The sequence below is a fragment of the Salvelinus sp. IW2-2015 genome, linkage group LG2 (genome assembly GCF_002910315.2).
Source record: "Salvelinus sp. IW2-2015 linkage group LG2, ASM291031v2, whole genome shotgun sequence".
Classification (NCBI taxonomy): Eukaryota; Metazoa; Chordata; class Actinopteri; order Salmoniformes; family Salmonidae; genus Salvelinus; species Salvelinus sp. IW2-2015.
The window spans coordinates 27526449-27544913 of record NC_036839.1 but is presented as its reverse complement, the minus strand read 5'-3'; the positions used below and the strand labels follow the sequence as shown (position 1 = coordinate 27544913).

The 18465-nt window shown below is 39.2% G+C and overlaps 2 protein-coding genes across 7 annotated transcripts in view; both read left to right on the top strand.

Moving 5' to 3' along the window:
* The first annotated feature begins 2141 nt into the window (after positions 1 to 2141).
* Positions 2142 to 6178, top strand: LOC111972316 (acetylcholinesterase collagenic tail peptide). The gene is made up of 13 exons (XM_023999315.1): positions 2142 to 2237; positions 2344 to 2385; positions 2488 to 2514; positions 2646 to 2717; positions 2845 to 2910; positions 3000 to 3026; positions 3153 to 3197; positions 3281 to 3316; positions 3521 to 3601; positions 3758 to 3854; positions 5146 to 5276; positions 5442 to 5567; positions 5842 to 6178. Exons 3-13 carry the CDS (start codon positions 2512 to 2514, stop codon positions 5869 to 5871), a joined length of 714 nt encoding a protein of 237 aa, XP_023855083.1. The 5' UTR covers positions 2142 to 2237; positions 2344 to 2385; positions 2488 to 2511; the 3' UTR covers positions 5872 to 6178.
* Positions 6179 to 6417: 239 nt separating this feature from the next.
* The window catches only part of LOC111977568 (leishmanolysin-like (metallopeptidase M8 family)), a 41851-nt gene continuing 29803 nt past the window's right edge, over positions 6418 to 18465 (top strand). For 4 of the 6 annotated variants that reach the window (XR_011481360.1, XM_070448212.1, XM_024147623.2 and 1 more), the window contains exons 1-6: positions 6418 to 6776; positions 7534 to 7631; positions 7739 to 7769; positions 9643 to 9725; positions 9943 to 10060; positions 17571 to 17749. Coding sequence is in view for 5 of the 6 variants with exons in the window: in XM_070448212.1 (XP_070304313.1) it covers positions 6648 to 6776; positions 7534 to 7631; positions 7739 to 7769; positions 9643 to 9725; positions 9943 to 10060; positions 17571 to 17749 (638 nt within the window). In the remaining variant the exon portion in view is untranslated. The remainder of the gene's footprint in view (positions 6777 to 7533; positions 7632 to 7738; positions 7770 to 9642; positions 9726 to 9942; positions 10061 to 17570; positions 17750 to 18465) is intronic. The other 2 variants (XM_024007069.2, XM_024007062.2) reach the window with 2 other exon arrangements.

The following is an 18465-nucleotide window of genomic DNA, read 5'->3' as shown; positions in this document are numbered from 1 at the left end:
CACTGATGAAACTGGGATTGCACAACCAAAGAAGCTGAAAATGTCCCAGTTCTTCCAAGGCCTGTATACTCACCAGATATGTCACGGATATGTCAGATATGTCATTGAGCATGTTTGGGATGCGCTGGATTGACATGTACGACAGCGTGTTCCAGTTCCCACCAATATCCAACTATTTCGAACACAGCCATTGAAGAGAAGTGGGACAACATTCCATAGACCACAATCAACAGCCTGATCAACTCTATGCAAAGGAGATGTGTCACGCTGTATGAGGCAAATGGTGGTCACACCAGATACAGACTCATTTTCTGATCCACGGTATCTGTGACCAACAGATGCATATCTGTATTCCCAGTCATGTGAAATCCATAGATTAAGGTCTAATGAATTTATTCACAGACCCAGTTTAAATCAATCCAGGTGTAGGTCTAACTCTGGTTTATAAACCAAGAACTAAGAATTAAAAACCTTTCAATGATGCGTTTTAAGACATATGATATATCAACACCAAAAAAATCTCTACTGACAGTGCTTTATCTTGAAAACTTGATTGCTGACATTAATTATTTGGGGGGATTGTATTAACAGTGGACTAACGGATAAAATACTTAAGGGTAGTTTTTGGTTGTAGTATTCCTTCAACACAGCATGACATGACATCTAAAGGTAACAAGGTGTAAAGGTCAATATCATACATATACAACTGTGATTGATTGTGTCATACATACACAACTTCAGTGACCTTACAGCCTGCTGGGCTTTGAGCCAAATATCAGCTGCACTCTGTCTGAACACAGACTGACCAATACCCAGGTTAAAGTGGCAATCCACAATTCAAATAATAACAAAGCGAGCACCCCACCACTTTTTTTGGTTAATAGCTGTTGCCACTCTCAAATTCATAAACAAGAGCTACAGTATGGATGCAAGGACTGACCATCTATGAGATCAAAATGATAGTTTTAACCATGTTTTGAAGCTATACATTGTATGTTTATGTTGACATTGTTTACAAACATTGGAGTAAAATAAGCTTGTATTTTGGGTTCTGATGGGGTATGACAGATGAACTAAACTCACAAGACATGTATAAGTTCTATTCTTCAAGAATCAATGGCTATATACATTTAATTTAACAGTTAAAATGGGATGTAGGAACTGCAGATTGCATATGCAGATCATGCAGATGCAGGAATAGCATCTACTATAAGAGATGTCGTTTTTTTAAAGAAAAAGTTTATGACATAAAAAATTATAAATTACAATTCTTACACCATATCAGCCATGTAGCAAATGCATCAACCTGACACATTTTGAGATTCTGAGAATTTAGCCCGATGAACTGAACGCTAAAAAACTGCATCTCTTTGGCACTGCAACAGTATTACTCATTATTTAATTATTTTTACTCAACTACTGCCAGAGTTGCACTTCCATTCTTATTGAGATAAGTGGATATATGGTGCAAGCTTGCAATTTGAGATCCAACTACAGTATTGGCTCCTGCAATCAGGACTATCAGAGAAGCAACAGTATTGCTACAGCGGGAACAGAGCTTACAGAGGTAAGACATTCAGTAGACGTTATTTTTAAAAATTTATGGAAATATTTACATTTGAAAGTAGTTATAAGATATACATCTTAGGCTATGTTGATGATGTAGGGGGGTTTCGCAGTCTTTGGCAGTACTCCTGTGTTGATGCTCTGAATAGCTGGCTAATGGCTATGCTACAAGTTATTGGAGGCTAGATATCAGGAACACTAGCCTTATTGAGGTTGGGCTTTGCCGCACAGCGTATGATATACAGTAGTCATATTGACGAGTCGACCTGCAACTAACTGGCAAGTGTTTGCTTTCAGATCTTGAGGTAACATGCCAAAGCAATATGCTTTTATACTCCATCTTATCATTGGCTGTACTGTCATACTCACAGAAGCTACACCATCCTTCCGATCAGGTTGGTAGTGATTGTTGGTAGTGTTTTCAATATAAAAAGACAATATAAATATGCTGGACTGAGACAAATAAGGAACTATGAGATTAATAACTTTTTTAAAAGAGAGAAAATAAAAAAGGGGCTTACCTTGTTCACTTGATTATTTTTCTTACCTTATTCACTTATTCAGGTAAGAAGAATATCTGGTTGGTTCCGAAATGCAAAACATTTCTGTCTCCTCCTCCTCCTCCACCTCCTCCTCCGTTTCCTCCATTGACACGGGCATCTGCCCTACTGGTAATGGACATAGCAAACAGCACATAAACAATTCAGACTATGTTGGTTTACAGTGTAACATGCAAGTTAGATGTCTGTCATATGTTCTTGCTGACTGTTGTTTCAGGTTGATATAACGGAATATCTCAGAGGACCAAAGGGTGAAAAGGTAGTACTCGCTTGATTTCTATATACTGTAACTGATAATAATAATCATAATTTTTATTAAGTTATTATTTATGCAGTTAATTTTCACGGTTTCTCTTTAAAGGGCTGCACAGGACCAAAGGGTCAGATGGTATGAATATATACATTATAATAAAAAATAATACATAGGATTTATATGAGACTTTTTATAATGACACTAGAACGCATCAGAAAGACACACTCAGTAGTGGGACAGTTATGTGACTGGACATTGTCTTGCAGGGTCGACCCGGTCAAAAGGGAGAAGAGGGAACCCATGGTTCCCCTGGTGTGATAGGACCCATAGGCCAAAAGGTCAGTGACACAATCTCAAATGCAATTGGGCTCCCTTTCTGGTATATAAGCTGTAGTTTGAATAATGGATAGGTATAGAGAGTGCTACATCCAAAATAAGTTTTAGTCTGTCTTTACTCATCGCTAGGGAGAGAAGGGGGACAGAGGCTGGCGTGGTTTATTCGGTGACATTGGCAGACCTGGAACACATGAGGTAAATTATCCACATAATAACTAATGCTGTGTTCTACCGGTATATTTCACACTGCTTTTACTACAAAATGTACATGTATGTTTTTACAGGGTTCTCAAGGACGCACTGGTTCAAAAGTAAGCTTTTACTGCTTTAATAATTCATAGTTTCACAAATAATATACTTAACACAATAATAGTGTATGTCTAGCACCGAGTAAAATAAAATTACACATGAAAATGTGATGTTTATGATATAAACAGGGCGAGAAGGGACTGAAAGGTGACCCGGGACAAAAAGGTGGAAAGGTAAGTTGTCAATCAAGTTTCAATCCCAATTGGAACGTCACATGTACTTTTACTCAACCCTCAACTTGTGTGTTATTTAACAGGGTTCCACTGGAAAGCCTGGTCTCCATGGACAGAAGGTAAATGAATAGCCAGCATTATCTTACATTAAAGACTAAAGATGCTGAAACAAACCCCTTAGCCAGCAAACCTGGATTTGGAGAAATGCCAATGAACAGCAATCATTGAAAATGTCTAATTGAAGAATAAGCATTTTGTGGCCAAAATATTTCAATTTTGATGGTTACGTTTTTGATTATATAGTTGTATCCTTAATGGTTTAGGGGGACCGAGGACTAAACGGATACACTGGATTACGAGGACTGGATGGACCTTGGGGAACTCCCGGGCATAGAGGGACAATGGTAAAGTGTCTCTGCTGTCTCTGTAACCTCTGTAGCCTACAGTTTTTTCTGAAAATAATTAATTTGGCAATAATGATTAACTATCTTTCATTTTCAAAGGTTAGACTAAACAAACTTCCTTTGATGTTGTTCTGCACTACTCCATATTGTATTTAGGGAATAAAAGGTCATCGTGGACCGCATGGGTTAACTGGATATCATGGAGTTGTGGGCAAACAGGGCACAACAGGAAAAACTGGTGCTCCAGGGGAAGGTTAAGTATATTATTGATATCATGTATCGTATGTATGCTGAATGTACAAAACATTAAGAACACCTGCTCTTTCCGTGACAGAGACTGCAACTCAATGTTAGGAAGGTGTTCCAAATGTTTGGTATACTCAGTCTATATCAATACATTATTATGTAGGCCTACAGTGCCGTGAAAAGCATTTGCCCCCTTTCCGATTTTCTCTATTTTTGCATATTTTTTTATACTGAATGTTATCAGATCTTCAACCAAAACCTAATATTAGATAAAGGAACCTGAGTTAAAAATTAGCCAAAATATATACTTATTTTATATATTTAATTAGTAAAGTTAGGAAAAACACACTATTCCCCCTTACACTCAATAACTAGTTGTGTCACCAAATGCTTCCTGTAGTTGTTGATCAGTCTCTCACATCGCTGTGGAGGAATTTTGGCTCACTCTTGCATGTAGAACTGCTTTAACTCAGCGACATTTGTGGGTTTTCAAGCATAAACTATTAGTTTCAAGTCCTGCCACAACATCTCAATTGGGATTAGGTCTGGACTTTAACCATTCCAAAATGTCAAATTTCCTGCTTTTTAGGCTTGTTCATGTAGACTTGATTGTGTGTTTTGGATCATTGTCTTGCTGCATGACCCAGCTGCGCTTCAGCTCACAGACGGATGACCTGACATTCTCCAGTAGAATTCTCTGATACAGAGCAGAATTCATGGTTCCTTCTATTAAGGCAAGTTGTCCAGGTCCTGAGGCAGCAAAATATCCTCAAACCATCACACTACCACCATTATGCTTGACCGTTGGTATGAGGTTTTACTGTGGAATGCAGTGTTTGGACCCATGTTGTCCAAAAAGTTGACTCAAGTTTGTCAAAAAGCACCTGGAAGCACCTGGATGATCATCAAGACTTTTGGAGGAATGGTCTATGGACATATTATTCAAAAGTATAACTTTTTGGATGACATGGGTCCCAGTTATTGAGTGTAAGGGGGCAATAACTTTTTCACACAGGGGCATTGGGTGTTGCATAACTTTATTTATGAAATAAATTAAATAAGTATGTAATTGTTGTGCTATTTGTTCACTCAGGTTCCCTTTATCTAATATTAGGTTTTGATTAAAGATCTGATAACATTCAGTATAAAAAATATGCTAAAGCAGAGAAAATTAGAAAGGGGGCAAATACTTTTCACGGCACTATATACACATTATTCTGAGTATAAATGATGTATTATGATATATTATGTCAACAGCTATTGATATGATTAAAAAACGTTCTTGTGTTTTCTTCTAGTATATGTTTTTCAAGGACACAGAGGGGAGAAAGGCCATAAAGGACCTTCTGTCTTTTGTAATTGTTCTTCAGCAAATTCCTTCAAGCCAATACCTGGCACAGGGACATATAATGCTGATAAGGCAGTATCTGTAAGTAAATAATAAGAATCTTTCTATGCTTGAATAACATCATGATATTTACCAAACATGGTGATATCAAACATCTTAATCATTTAATCGTGTGATCCATTTTTTTTACCTCTTTGAACCTTCCATTGAATACCTTTTCTAACCTTTTTATTAATTGAACAATAGATTTACATTGTGAATGGTGAGAGCGAGATGTCGGAGTTAAGATCTGAAAATGTTATGGTCCTGAGGAGAGATACTCGCATGCTGTTCGTCTACAGTGGCTCTGAATGGATTGATGTTATGGCTCAGGTAAACATGCCCTGATGTTTTAGTACGTCTGACATGCTTAGGCTACATTTGGAAAAGTGTCCATGTCTGCATCCCAAATGTTACCCTATTTCCTATAGTGTACTACTTTTGACCAGGGTCCCTAGGTGATGTGACAATAGGACTACTAAAAAAGCAGTGCAATATAGGGAATATGGTGCCATTTGAGCTACACCCCTGTTTTTTCACAACGTTTTGTCTAATCTGATTGTTTTCCTATTCAATTCCATGAACACACTCTTGGTGTTGTGGACAGAACAAACATCCCACTGCATCTGCTCTGTGACTACCCTCCTGCAAGAAGCACCCCCATGTAGTATGTGGTTCTGTCTTTGAGTTGTTGTCTATTCATGTTCTGTAATATGTCATGTTTCATGTTTTGTGTGGACCCCAGGAAGGGTAGCTGCTGCTTTTGCAATGGGGATCCCAATAAAACACCAACAAATACTCAAAACAAATGAAGAAGCCCCTACCGTCCATTTTAAATAAAAATGTCATATGGCATGTCTGTCACTATAGGCTACTGTGTAATAAAATTAAATAAAATTCACATCCTAATTTTTATTATGTCTGTCTGACTCAGTGCACTGAATGTCCACACTATGTAATATGTCAATGAAAAGTTAATAAAATATATACAATTTCATGGACATTTTTGTTCCATTTTTACACATGACATGAACATTCTTGGAGACATTACCGGTGTGGTTAGAAATATTGTTTACCGTTTAGCATGCAGCCCTTGTATTGCTCAGATAGAAGACTTTTGTTGTGAAGCTTTTTTCAGGGAAATCTGACGACCCGGAAGTGGCGATGTAACCAGGGTCACAGATAGAACAATGATCTTTGGCAGGGTGAGTTATAAAAAATCTTTGGCTAAACTAAAGGCTAAAGCTAGCAAGTAACACACGAGTAAAGTGGGTTTCGCCGTCCTAATGAGGAATAATAAGATACATACCTATCAATAACATAGTGGGGAACAGCATAGTTATCTATGTGAGTTGTGATTATGTAGATAGCGATGAATGAAACAGGATTTGAATCACGACTGTCGCTGGACATATGATGGCGACGGAGCTGAGACGCTTTTGGAAGCTGTTTGGGTCACTGAGACGTATTTTCACTTTCTCACTTCTATTTTTGTTTGTGCATTGTCATACGTGTAAACATCAAGTCCCATCTCTGTCGGAGGTAAGTGTCGTTTATCGCTATTTTGTCGTAAGGAATCAATTAACCAAGGAGGGCGCTCGAGCCATGTCAATAGGGGCGTTCCATGTCGATTATTTTAACATTTGAGCTATTTCCTCTCAAATTATTAAACGTTTGATTTAATGCATACACTTAAATGTATTCTTTACATGAAAAAAACGATGCTAATCATGTGGTTCACTCATCTTAAGGTGTTTCTACATGATAATCAGTGGTGGAAAAGTACCCAATTGTCATAAAAGTAAAGATACTATACCTTGAGAAAAAATAAAGATACATTAATAGAAAATTACTGAAGTAAAAGTGAAAGTCACCCAGTAAAATGCTACTTGAGTAAAAGTCTAAACGTATTTGGTTTTAAATATAATTAAGTATTAAAATAAAAAATATAAATAATTTCAAATTTCTTATAAAGCAAACCAGACGGCATAATTTATTTATTTATTTTTAATTTACGGATAGCCAGGGGCATGCACCAACGATCCGACATAATTTACAAACAAAGCATGTGTTTGGTGAGTCTGCCAGATCAGGGGCAGTAAGGACGACCAGGGATGTTCTCTTGATAAGTGTGTGAATTAAGCAATTTTCCTGTCCTGCTAAGCATTCAAAATGTAACGAGTACAGATACCCCCAAAAACGACTTAAGTTGTACTTTTAAGTATTTTTACTTCAGTACTTTACACCACTGATGATAATACAGTAGCTGCTTTGCTTTCAACAATGCTTCTTCTTGTAGGTTGTCCATAAAGTATATCTGAAGTCGGAAAGATTAACCAAAAGAAGCTCTGATCAACAATTAAAGATAAAAATCATTTATGATTCAAGTGTGGAAAAGTAAGTTTATTTCTGTCCTACTATTCTCAGAGTTTATAAATGTGTTCCTGGCCTTACCGTAAACCGATCTCAATGTTATTGTATACATGTTATGTCTTCTTCCAAAGGTTAACCTCAGATAAAAGAAGACTTGTGAAGGTATGTTGGTGTGAATGAGGTCAGAGCTCTTTCTCATTGACGTGTGTGTGTGTGTGTGTGTGTGTGTGTGTGTGGTGTGTGTGTGTGTGTGTGTGGTTGAAGTCGGAAGTTTACATACACCTTAGCCAAATGCATTTATACTCAGTTTTTCACAATTCCTGACATTAAGTCCTAGTGAAAATTCCCTGTCTTAGGTCAGTTAGGATAAGCACTTTATTTTAAGAATGTGAAATGTCAGAATGATTTATTTCAGTTTTATTTCTTTCATCACATTCCCAGTGGGTCAGAAGTTTAAAATACACTCAATTAGTATTTGGTAGCATTGCCTTTAAATGTTTAAAGGTTGGGTCAAACGTTTCGGGTAGCCTTCCACAAGCTTCCCACAATAAGTTGGGTGAATTTTGGCCCATTCCTCCTGACAGAGCTGGTGTAACTGAGTCAGGTTTGTAGGCCTCCTTGTTCGCACACGCTTTTTCAGTTCTGCCCACAAATTTTCAATAGGATTGAGGTCAGGGCTTTATGATGTCCTCTCCAATACATTGACTTTGTTGTCCTTAAGCCATTTTGCCACAACTTTGGAAGTATGCTTGGGGTCATTGTCCATTTGGAAGAGCCATTTGCGACCAAGCTTTAACTTCCTGACTGATGTCTTGAGATGTTGCTTCAATATAGCCACATAATTTCCCTCCCTCATGCCACCATCTATTTTGTGAAGTGCACCAGTCCCTCCTGCAGCAAAGCATCCCCACAACGTGATGCTGCCACCCCCGTGCTTCACAGTTGGGATGGTGTTCTTCGGCTTGCAAGCGTCCCCCTTTTTCCTCCAAACATAACAATGGTCATTATGGCCATACAGTTCTATTTTTGTTTCATCAGACCAGAGGACATTTCTCCAAAAAGTACGATCTTTGTCCCCATGTGCAGTTGCGAACCGTAGTATGGCTTTTCTTAATGCCGGTTTTGGAGCAGTGGCTTCTTCCTTGCTGAGTAGCCTTTCAGGTTATGTCGATATAGGACTTGTTTTACAGTGAATATAGATACTTTTGTATCTATTTCCTACAGCATCTTCACAGGGTCCTTTGCTGTTGTTCTGGGATTGATTTGCACTTTTTGCACCAAATTACTTTCATCTCTAGGAAACAGAGCGCGCCTCCTTCCGGAGCGGTATGACGGCTGTGTGGTCCCATGGTGTTTATACTTGCATACTATTGTTTGTACAGATGAACGTGGTACCTTAAGGCGTTTGGAAATTGCTCGCAAGGATGAACTAACTTTCTGAGGTCTTGTCTGAATTCTTTTGATTTTCCCATGATGTCAAGCAAAGAGGCACTGAGTTTGAAGGTAGGTCTTAAAATACATCCACAGGTACACCTCCAATTGACTGTCAATTAGCCTATCAGAAGCTTCTAAAGCCATGACATAATTTTCTGGAATTTTCCAAGTTGTTAAAAGGCACAGTCAAGTTAGTGTATGTAAACTTCTGACCCACTGGAATTCTGATACAGTGAATTATAAGTGAAATAATGTGTCTGTTAACAATTGTTGGAAAAATGACTTGTGTCATGCACAAAGTAGATGTCCTAACCAACTTGCCAAAACTCAAAACTATAATTTGTTAAAAAGACCTTTGTGGAGTGGTTGAAAAACATGTTTTAATGACTCCAACCTAAGTGTATGTAAACTACCGACTTCAACTGTGTGTGTGTGTGTGTGTGTATATATATAAGTGTGTATGTATATATGTGTGTCATGTTTATCACATCTACATGATAATCTTACCTTTTTTAAGTTTTGTTGCACCAGGCTAATATTATGTTTTGTGTATCCTAGCTGGCTGCTGGTATCATAGGTACTCCCTTTTTGTTTTCTACAGGATAAACTTTTTCCACAAGCAATTGATTATTTACAGAAGGTTTTTCAGGTTCGCCGGAAATCAGGGCCTATACTACTCAGCAGGTAGAGAGCTCACCTCCCATCACCCTCCAACACAGTCCAATAACATGTTCTAATCTCAAAAAGAAAATAGAATCATTTCACGTTTGTAATTCAATTGGGGTGTGTAGCATTTTAAGATGTTCAAGATAATCTATTTTGATGAATAGACCTTAAACAAGGCTCGATCAGAGGGTCAGTATTTTTCTCTTGCAATATAAAATTGTCTGTTCCTGTTCAGACAATGTGTGACCAATCAGTATCTGAGGAAGAAAGATGACCCTCACCGCTACTGCCAGGGATCATGTGCAGACATCACAAAGTGTGGACCCGTCATTGTTCCTGAGCATCATCTGCAGGTCTGTCTACGCCACTGAGGTGTAGTGATCAGGTAGGTTGGTTGATAGACTAGTTATTAGTAATACCTACTCTATCAACCAACCTATTTAGTCAGTGTTGGTTACTGTTATTGGTCGCTGTTATTACCTTGTGATTTCTGGTGGTGATTTATTATTGATGAAAAATGGCATGTACATTGTCATTAGGGATGCCTGTTCTTCCACAATCATGTCTTTGGTCCACATTCATTGCCCACTACTATCCACTACATATACAGACAACTCATACATTGCCCACTACTATCCACTATCCATATGGACAACTCATACGCACATAAAATAAAAAAGGTTTTACCAGATATTGTTCATCCTGATCAGACAGGTTTTTTACATGGACAATATATTGGAGATAATATACGACAATTACTTGAAACAATTTAAACATTGTGAAACATCAAAGATGCCAGGCATTGTCTTCATAGCAGATTTTGAAAAGGCGTTTGATAAAGTACGACTAGAATTTATATATAAATGCCTGGACTACTTTAATTTCGGTGAATCTTGTACAATGGGTTAAAGTTATGTACAGCAACCCCAGATGTAAAATAGTAAATAATGGTTACTTCTCAGAAAGTATTGAGCTGTTAAGAGGAGTAAAACAGGGCTGTCCGGTGTCTCCATATCTATTTATTATGGCCATCGAAACGCTAGCTATTAAGAGTCAGATCCAACAAGAACATCAAAGGGTTAGAATTCCGGGAGTTAAAAACAAAAGTGTTAATGTATGCCGAAGACTTGTTTTTTCGTAAGACTACAATTAGGATCATGGTCTCATTGAAGATCTTGATCACTTTTCTAGCCTTTCAGGACTAAGACCCAATTATGACAAGAGTACCATGTTATGTATTGGATCGTTTAAAAGACAATGTTTACACTACCTTGTAGTTTACCAATAACATGGAAGGATGGTAAAGTAGACATACTTGGTATTCATATCTGAAAAAAATATAAATTAACTTACCACAACCAGTTTGGGGGAAAAAATAGATAAGATTCTGCAACCATGGAGAGGTAAATACGTATCTATTAATGGAATAATCACATTGATTAACTCTTTGGTCCTATCACAGTTTACCCTTTTACTAATGGTGCTGCCTACTCCAGACAATTTGTTTTTTAAATCATATGAGCAAAACAATTCACTTTATTTGGAAAGCTAAGCCAGAAAAAATTCAACCAGAAAAAATGTTACATGGCTATTTATATAATGAATATGAGTTTGGGGGGCTAAAATGATTTAAATATTAAAACATTAAACCTCTCACTAAAAGCGTCACTCATACATAAGTTCTACTTAAACGTGAACTGGTTCTCCAGTAGATTATTATGAAAGGCTCATCCTTTGTTAAAAAATTGCTATGTCACACATTCATTCCAAAATAAATGGGAGATTTTTGGTGTACCAATTCCATGGCACATGGTATATGAACTAATTCAAAAAACGACACTTGATTTTTCAATGTATTATTATACAAAATTCTTGACACTAACAGAATGCTAATATATATATATATATATATATATATATATATATATATATATATATATATATATATATATATACATATCATTATATACACTGGGGAGAACAAGTATTTGATACACTGCCGATTTTGCAGGTTTTCCCTACTTACAAAGCATGTAGAGGTCGTCATTTTTATCATAGGTACACTTCAACTGTGAGAACGGAATTCTAAAACAAAAATCCAGAAAATCACATTGTATGATTTTTAAGTAATTAATTTGCATTTTATTGCAGACATAAGTATTTGATCCACCTACCAACCAGTAAGAATTCCGGCTCTCACAGACCTGTTAGTTTTTCTTTAAGAAGCCCTCCTGTTCTCCACTCATTACCTGTATTAACTGCACCGTTTGAACTCGTTACCTGTATAAAAGACACCTGTCCACACACTCAATCAAACAGACTCCAACCTCTCCACAATGGCCAAGACCAGAGAGCTGTGTAAGGACATCAGGGATAAATTGTAGACCTGTACAAGGCTGGGATGGGCTACAGGACAATAGCCAAGCAGCTTGGTGAGAAGGCAACAACTGTTGGCACAATTATTAGAAAATGGAAGAAGTTCAAGATGACGGTCAATCACCCTCGGTCTGGGGCTCCATGCAAGATCTCACCTCGGGGGCATCAATGATCATGAGGAATGTGAGGGATCAGCCCACAAACTACACGGCAGGACCTGGTCAATGACCTGAAGAGAGCTGGACCACAGTCTCAAAAAAACCATTAGTAAAACACACTACGCCGTCATGGATTAAAATCCTGCAGCGCACGCAAGGTCCCCCTGCTCAAGCCAGCGCATGTCCAGGCCCGTCTGAAGTTTGCCAATGACCATCTGGATGATCCAGAGGAGGAATGGGAGAAGGTCATTGGTCTGATGAGACAAAAATAGAGCTTTTTTGCCTAAACTCCACTCTGCCGTGTTTGGAATAGAAGGATGAGTACAACCCCAAGAACACCATCCCAACCGTGAAGCATGGAGTGGAAACATCATTCTTTGGGATGCTTTTCTGAAAAGGGACAGGACGACTGCACCGTCTATTGAGGGGAGGATGGATGGGCCATGTATCGCGAGATCTTGACCAACAACCTCCTTCCCTCAGTAAGAGCATTGAAGATGGGTCGTGGCTGTCTTCCAGCATGACAACGACCCGAAAACACACAGCCAGGGCAACTAAGGAGTGGCTCCGTAAGAAGCATCTCAAGGTCCTGGAGTGGCCTAGCCAGTCTCCAGACCTGAACCCAATAGAAAAATCTTTGGAGGGAAGCCGAAAGTCCGTATGTCCCAGCGACAGCCCCGAAACCTGAAGGATCTGGAGAAGGTCTGTATGGAGGAGTGGGCCAAAATCCCTGCCTGCAGTGTGTGCAAACCTGGTCAAGAACTACAGGAAACGTATGATCTCTGTAATTGCAAACTAAGGTTTCTGTACCAAATATTCAGGTCTGCTTTTCTGATGTATCAATACTTATGTCATGCAATAAAATGCAAATTAATTACTTAAAAATCATACAATGTGATTTTCTGGATTTGGTTTTAGATTCCTTCTCTCACAGTTGAAGTGTACCTATGATAAAAAATTACAGACCTCTACATGCTTTGTAAGTAGGAAAACCTGCAAAATTGTCAGTGTATCAAATACTTGTTCTCCCCACTGTATATATATATATATATATGGGGGGCATACAACAATCTCAGCTCTGTAGATTTTACTGTAAAGAGACAAAATTACTAGATCATTTATTCTGCCCCTGTGTAGCTTTTTTCTGGTCACAGGTTCAGGAATGGTTAAAAAATCACAACATTCACTCAAAATGAACCGTAAAAATAACAGTGTTGGGCGATTTGGAAAGCCATAGTCAATCAATCAATAATATAATAATAATACTCATAGACATTTTTTTCATCTTTAGCTCACAATCTGTGGATACTGTGATTTAAAAAGGTTCAAAATTCATGTAAAACTTAACAGCACAATTGAAAAATATATGGCACATGGAAACCAAATGAGGAAGGTCTACGGTGATAGGTGGGATGGGCTGAGTGGCTGGGGGGGTAGGAATAAAGAGCTCATATTCGGTAATGTATTATTGTAATATGATTGCTGTATGTAAAAGTATCAAGTATGTAAAATGTACAGTATATATAAAGTGCGATATGTAAATTTTTTGTATATGTTGCAAAAAAGCTGTAACACCAAATATTTGTGTTCTCCAAAGAGGGTGGGTGGGTTAATAAAAAATACAGTTAAAAAATAACTCATACGTTGTCCACCCGGGCACCCCTGGACCATTCTGGAGTTATGGGATTAGCTAATGCATCCTACGCCAGTTCAGCAAAATGTGGATTATGATACGGCTTAGGTTGGAGTGCCTACTCACTGACCTGACCGCCTCAAACATGATTAGTCCTTCCGAGTCAAGGGTCATTTGAGGCACGCATTTATTTAAACCACTCCAGGAGCCTTTGTCTTAACTAATATGATATACAGTAGCAAGAAAAAGTATGTGAACCCTTTGGAATTACCTGGACTTCTGCATAAATGCCACAGCATCTCAATCGGGTTGAGGTCAGGACTCAAGGTGTATTTTCTTCTATTGAAGCCATTCTGTTGTTGATTTATTTCTGTGTTTTGGGTCGTTGTCCTGTTGCATCACCCAACTTCTGTTGAGCTTCAATTGGCGGACAGATAGCCTTACATTATCCTGCAAAATGTCTTGATAAACTAGGGAATTCATTTTTCCGTCGATGATAGCAAGCTGTCCAGGCCCTGAGGCAGTAAAGCAGCTCCAAAGCATGATGCTCCCTTCACCATACTTTACAGTTGGGATGAGGTTTTGATGTTGGTGTGCTGTGCCTTTTTTTTCTCCACACACAGTGTTGTGTGTTCCTTCCAAACAACTCAAGTTTAGTTTAATCTGTCCACAGAATACTTTGTCAGTAGCGCTGTGGAACATCCAGGTGCACTTTTGCGAACTTCAGACGTGCAGCAATGTTTTCTTTCGACAGCAGTGGCTTCTTCCGTGGTGTCCTCCCATAAACACCATTCTTATTTTGTGTTTTTTTATATAAACACAGGAAAAAAAGAAACATCCTCTCACTGTCAACTGCGTTTATTTTCAGCAAACTTAACATGTGTAAATATTTGTATGAACATGACAAGATTCAACAACTGAGACATAAACTGAACATGTTCCACAGACATGTGACTAACATAAATGGAATAATGTGGCCCTGAACAAAGAGGTCAAAATCAAAAGTAACAGTCAGTATCTGGTGTGGCCACCAGCTGCATTAAGTACTGTTTTGCATCTCCTCATGTACTGCACCAGATTTGCCAGTTATTGCTGTGAGAAGTTACCCCACTCTTCCACCAAGGCACCTGCAAGTTTCCAGACATTTCTGGGGGGGAATGGCCCTAGCCCTCACCCTCCGATCCAACAGGTCCCAGATGTGCTCAATGGGATTGAGATCCGGGCTCTTCGCTGGCCATGGCAGAACACTGACATTCCTGTCTTGCAGGAAATCACGCACAGAATGAGCAGTATGGCTGGTGGCATTGTCATGCTGGAGGGTCATGTCAGGATGAGCCTGCAGGAAGCGTACCACATGAGGGAGGAGGATGTCTTCCCTGTAACGCACTGCGTTGAGATTGCCTGCAATGACAACAAGCTCAGTTCAATGATGCTGTGACCCTCCACCTCCAATCGATCCCGCTCCAGAGTAGAGATATCAGTGTAACGCTCATTCCTTAGACGATAAACACGAATCTAACCATTGCTGAGACAAAACCGCGACTCGTCAGTGAAGAGCACTTTTTGCCAGTCCTGTCTGGTCCAGCGATGCTGGGTTTGTGCCCATAGGTGACGTTGTTGCCGGTGATGTCTTGTGACAACCTGCCTTACAACAGGCCTACAAGCCTTCAGTCCAGCCTCTCTCAGCCTATTGCAGACAGTCTGAGCACTGATGTAGGGATTGTCTGTTTCTGGTGTAACTCGGACAGTTGTTGCCATCCTGTACCTGTCCCGCAGGTGTGATGTTCGGATGTACCGATCCTGTGCAGATGTTGTAACACGTGGTCTGCTACTGCGAGGACAATCAGCTGTCTGTCATGTCTCCCTGTAGCGCTGTATTAGGCGTCTCACAGTACGGACATTGCCATTTATTGCCCTGGCCACATACATCTGCAGTCCTCATGCCTCCTTGCAGCATGCCCAAAGCACGTTCACGCAGATGAGCAGGGACCCTGGGCATCTTTCTTTTGGTGTTTTTCAGAGTCTGTAGAAAGGCCTCTTTAGTGTCCTAAGTTTTCATAACTGTGGCCTTAATTGCCTACTGTCTGTAAGCTGTTAGTGTCGTAACGACCGTTCCACAGGTGCATGTTCATTAATTGTTTATGATTTATTGAACAAGCATTTGAAACAATGTCTAAACCCTTTACAATGAAGATCTGTTAATTTGTAAAAATCCAAATAACTAATCTTTGAAAGACATGGTCCTGAAAAAGGAACATTTTTTGTTGTTGTTGCTGAATTTAGTAGATTCGTCAACAGAGATGTTAGCATGTTCCAGAGATTTCTAAGTCTTTAGCTGACACTCTAAGATTCTTCTTTACCTCATTGAGCATTTTGCGCTGTGCTCTTTGCAGGACGGCCACTCCTAGGGAGAGTAGCAACAGTGCTGCACTTTCTTCATTTATAGACCATTTGTCTTACCGTGGACTGATGAACATCAAGGCTTTTCGAGATACTTTTGTAACCCTTTCCAGCTTTATACAAGTCAACAATTCTTAATCTTGGGTCTTCTGAGATCTCTTTTGTTAGAGGTATGGTTCACATCAGGCAATGCTTCTTGTGAATAGCAAACTCAAATTTTGTGAGTTTTTTATATTTGTTTTATAGGGCAGGGCAGCTCTAGCCAACATCTCCAATCTCGTCTCAATGATTGTACTCCAGGTTAGCTAACTCCTGACTCCAATTAGCTTTTGGAGAGGTCATTAGCCTTGGGGTTCACATACTTTTTCCAACCTACACTGTGAATGTTTAAATGATGTATTCAATATAGACAAGAAAAATACATTAATTTGTGTGTTATTAGTTGAAGCAGACTGGGTTTGTCTGTTGTTGTGACTAAGATGGAGATCAAATTTAATTTTATGACCAATTTATGCGTAAATCCAGGTATTTCCAAAGGGTTCACATACTTTTTATTGCCACTGTATTTCATTTAGCAGTCACTTTTATCCAAAGCGACTTAGTCGTGTGCTTACATTTTATGTATGGGTGGTCCCGGGAATCGAACCCACTACTCTGGCGTTACAAGGGCCATTCTCTTCCAACTGAGCACAAAGGACGACCTCTATTGCATGTTACTCACCTTTTAAGCTTGGCCTTTTTAACCAGTGACATTATTATTTTAGACATACAGTACATTTAATCACTTTACATACAGTTTTATTTGACTTGGCCTGAAGAAATTAATAGTTAACCTATGCTTACATCCTCTACTTCTGCTGCTATGTTGAACAGGTCTTTCTTGCAAAAGACATTCTCAATGAGACTAACCAAGGTTAAATGGAATGATAGGAAACCGCCCTCGACGCACATGCGATCCACATGCCTGCGTGGGATCCAATTCCGGACACACCGGTCTTCCTTCTCTCTCCCTGCTTAATCCATCTATCCCTATCAATAAAATATGTATTTTAAAAAGGATGCTCAACTGGTAGGCCTATAGAAAGGTTGGATGATGTTGGTCTTGAGTACTGTACTTTGATGATGTTATTATTATGTCCATGTGATTTTCAGTAATGCAAGGTATTTCAAGTCTTACTTGTAGATTCAGGGCTCACCTGTAAAGGACACCTGGGTCACAATGTGACTTTCCTGTTTAAATACAGGTTAAATAACTAAAATGAAATAAAAATGATATTCTGTGTATCGGATTTCCAGCAATGCAAGGTGTGCAGCGAGACAGGGAGGTCGTGTGGCTCGGCAGGGCCTCCGGACGGGAAGGGGGTGGAAGGGGCTGATTTTGTCCTCTACGTCAGCGGGGTGACTACAGAACGCTGTGGACAGGAGAACATTGTGGCCTATGCTGCATACTGTCAGCTGGAGTCTGAGCTGGACAGGTAAGCCTGCAACCCTATACACCTTTTATTAGGGGTGTAACGGTACATCTTTATTAGGAATGTCAAATCAGATTTTATTGGCCACATACACATGGTTAGCAGATGTTATTGCGAGTGTAGCGAAATGCTTATGTATGTAACGGTACACGTATTCGTTCCCGAACTATTCGGAACGGGAACCTCAGTTCGGTCCACAATGTGAACCTGAATAAATACATTAACTCCTAAGGCCGCAGAAATCTAATTAGCATAATACAAAATCCCCGTAACAATCTGTCAGTTTAAACCAGAGATATCAGCTTTTTTGCATCCACCTTTGAAAGAGCAGTGTTTGTCAGATCATGAGACATCCCGAATATCGTCTGTAGCGTCCGAACGGTTTGGCTTACAAACTATTATGACCCCTCTATGGAAAGATGACTCTCACGAACACGTTTTGCTCTACAAACCCCACAAGTGTCTTGGGACTCGTCTGAAGTCGCTACAGCCGATCTGCCAACTTCTGTCTGTAGGGTGCCAACAGTTTGTGCTACACACTAGTATGACCTCTCTGTGTAAAGGTGAGACTCTTGCTTTGCTCTAGGACGCTCACAAGACTCGTCTGAAGGTCCCCCGGTACCAGTCAAAAAAAAAATGGAATTATTAACAGAGACTGTTTAATGACAAAAAATAAGGGGTTAAATACATGTAAAATAAATATGTTTCCTTGATCTTTC

Coding starts and splice junctions, on each gene's coding strand:
- LOC111972316 (XM_023999315.1), top strand. Junction 3,855..5,145: donor AACTGGTGCTCCAGGGGAAG/GTTAAGTATATT, acceptor GTTTTCTTCTAG/TATATGTTTTTCAAGGACAC. Junction 5,568..5,841: donor GGATTGATGTTATGGCTCAG/GTAAACATGCCC, acceptor TGTTGTGGACAG/AACAAACATCCCACTGCATC.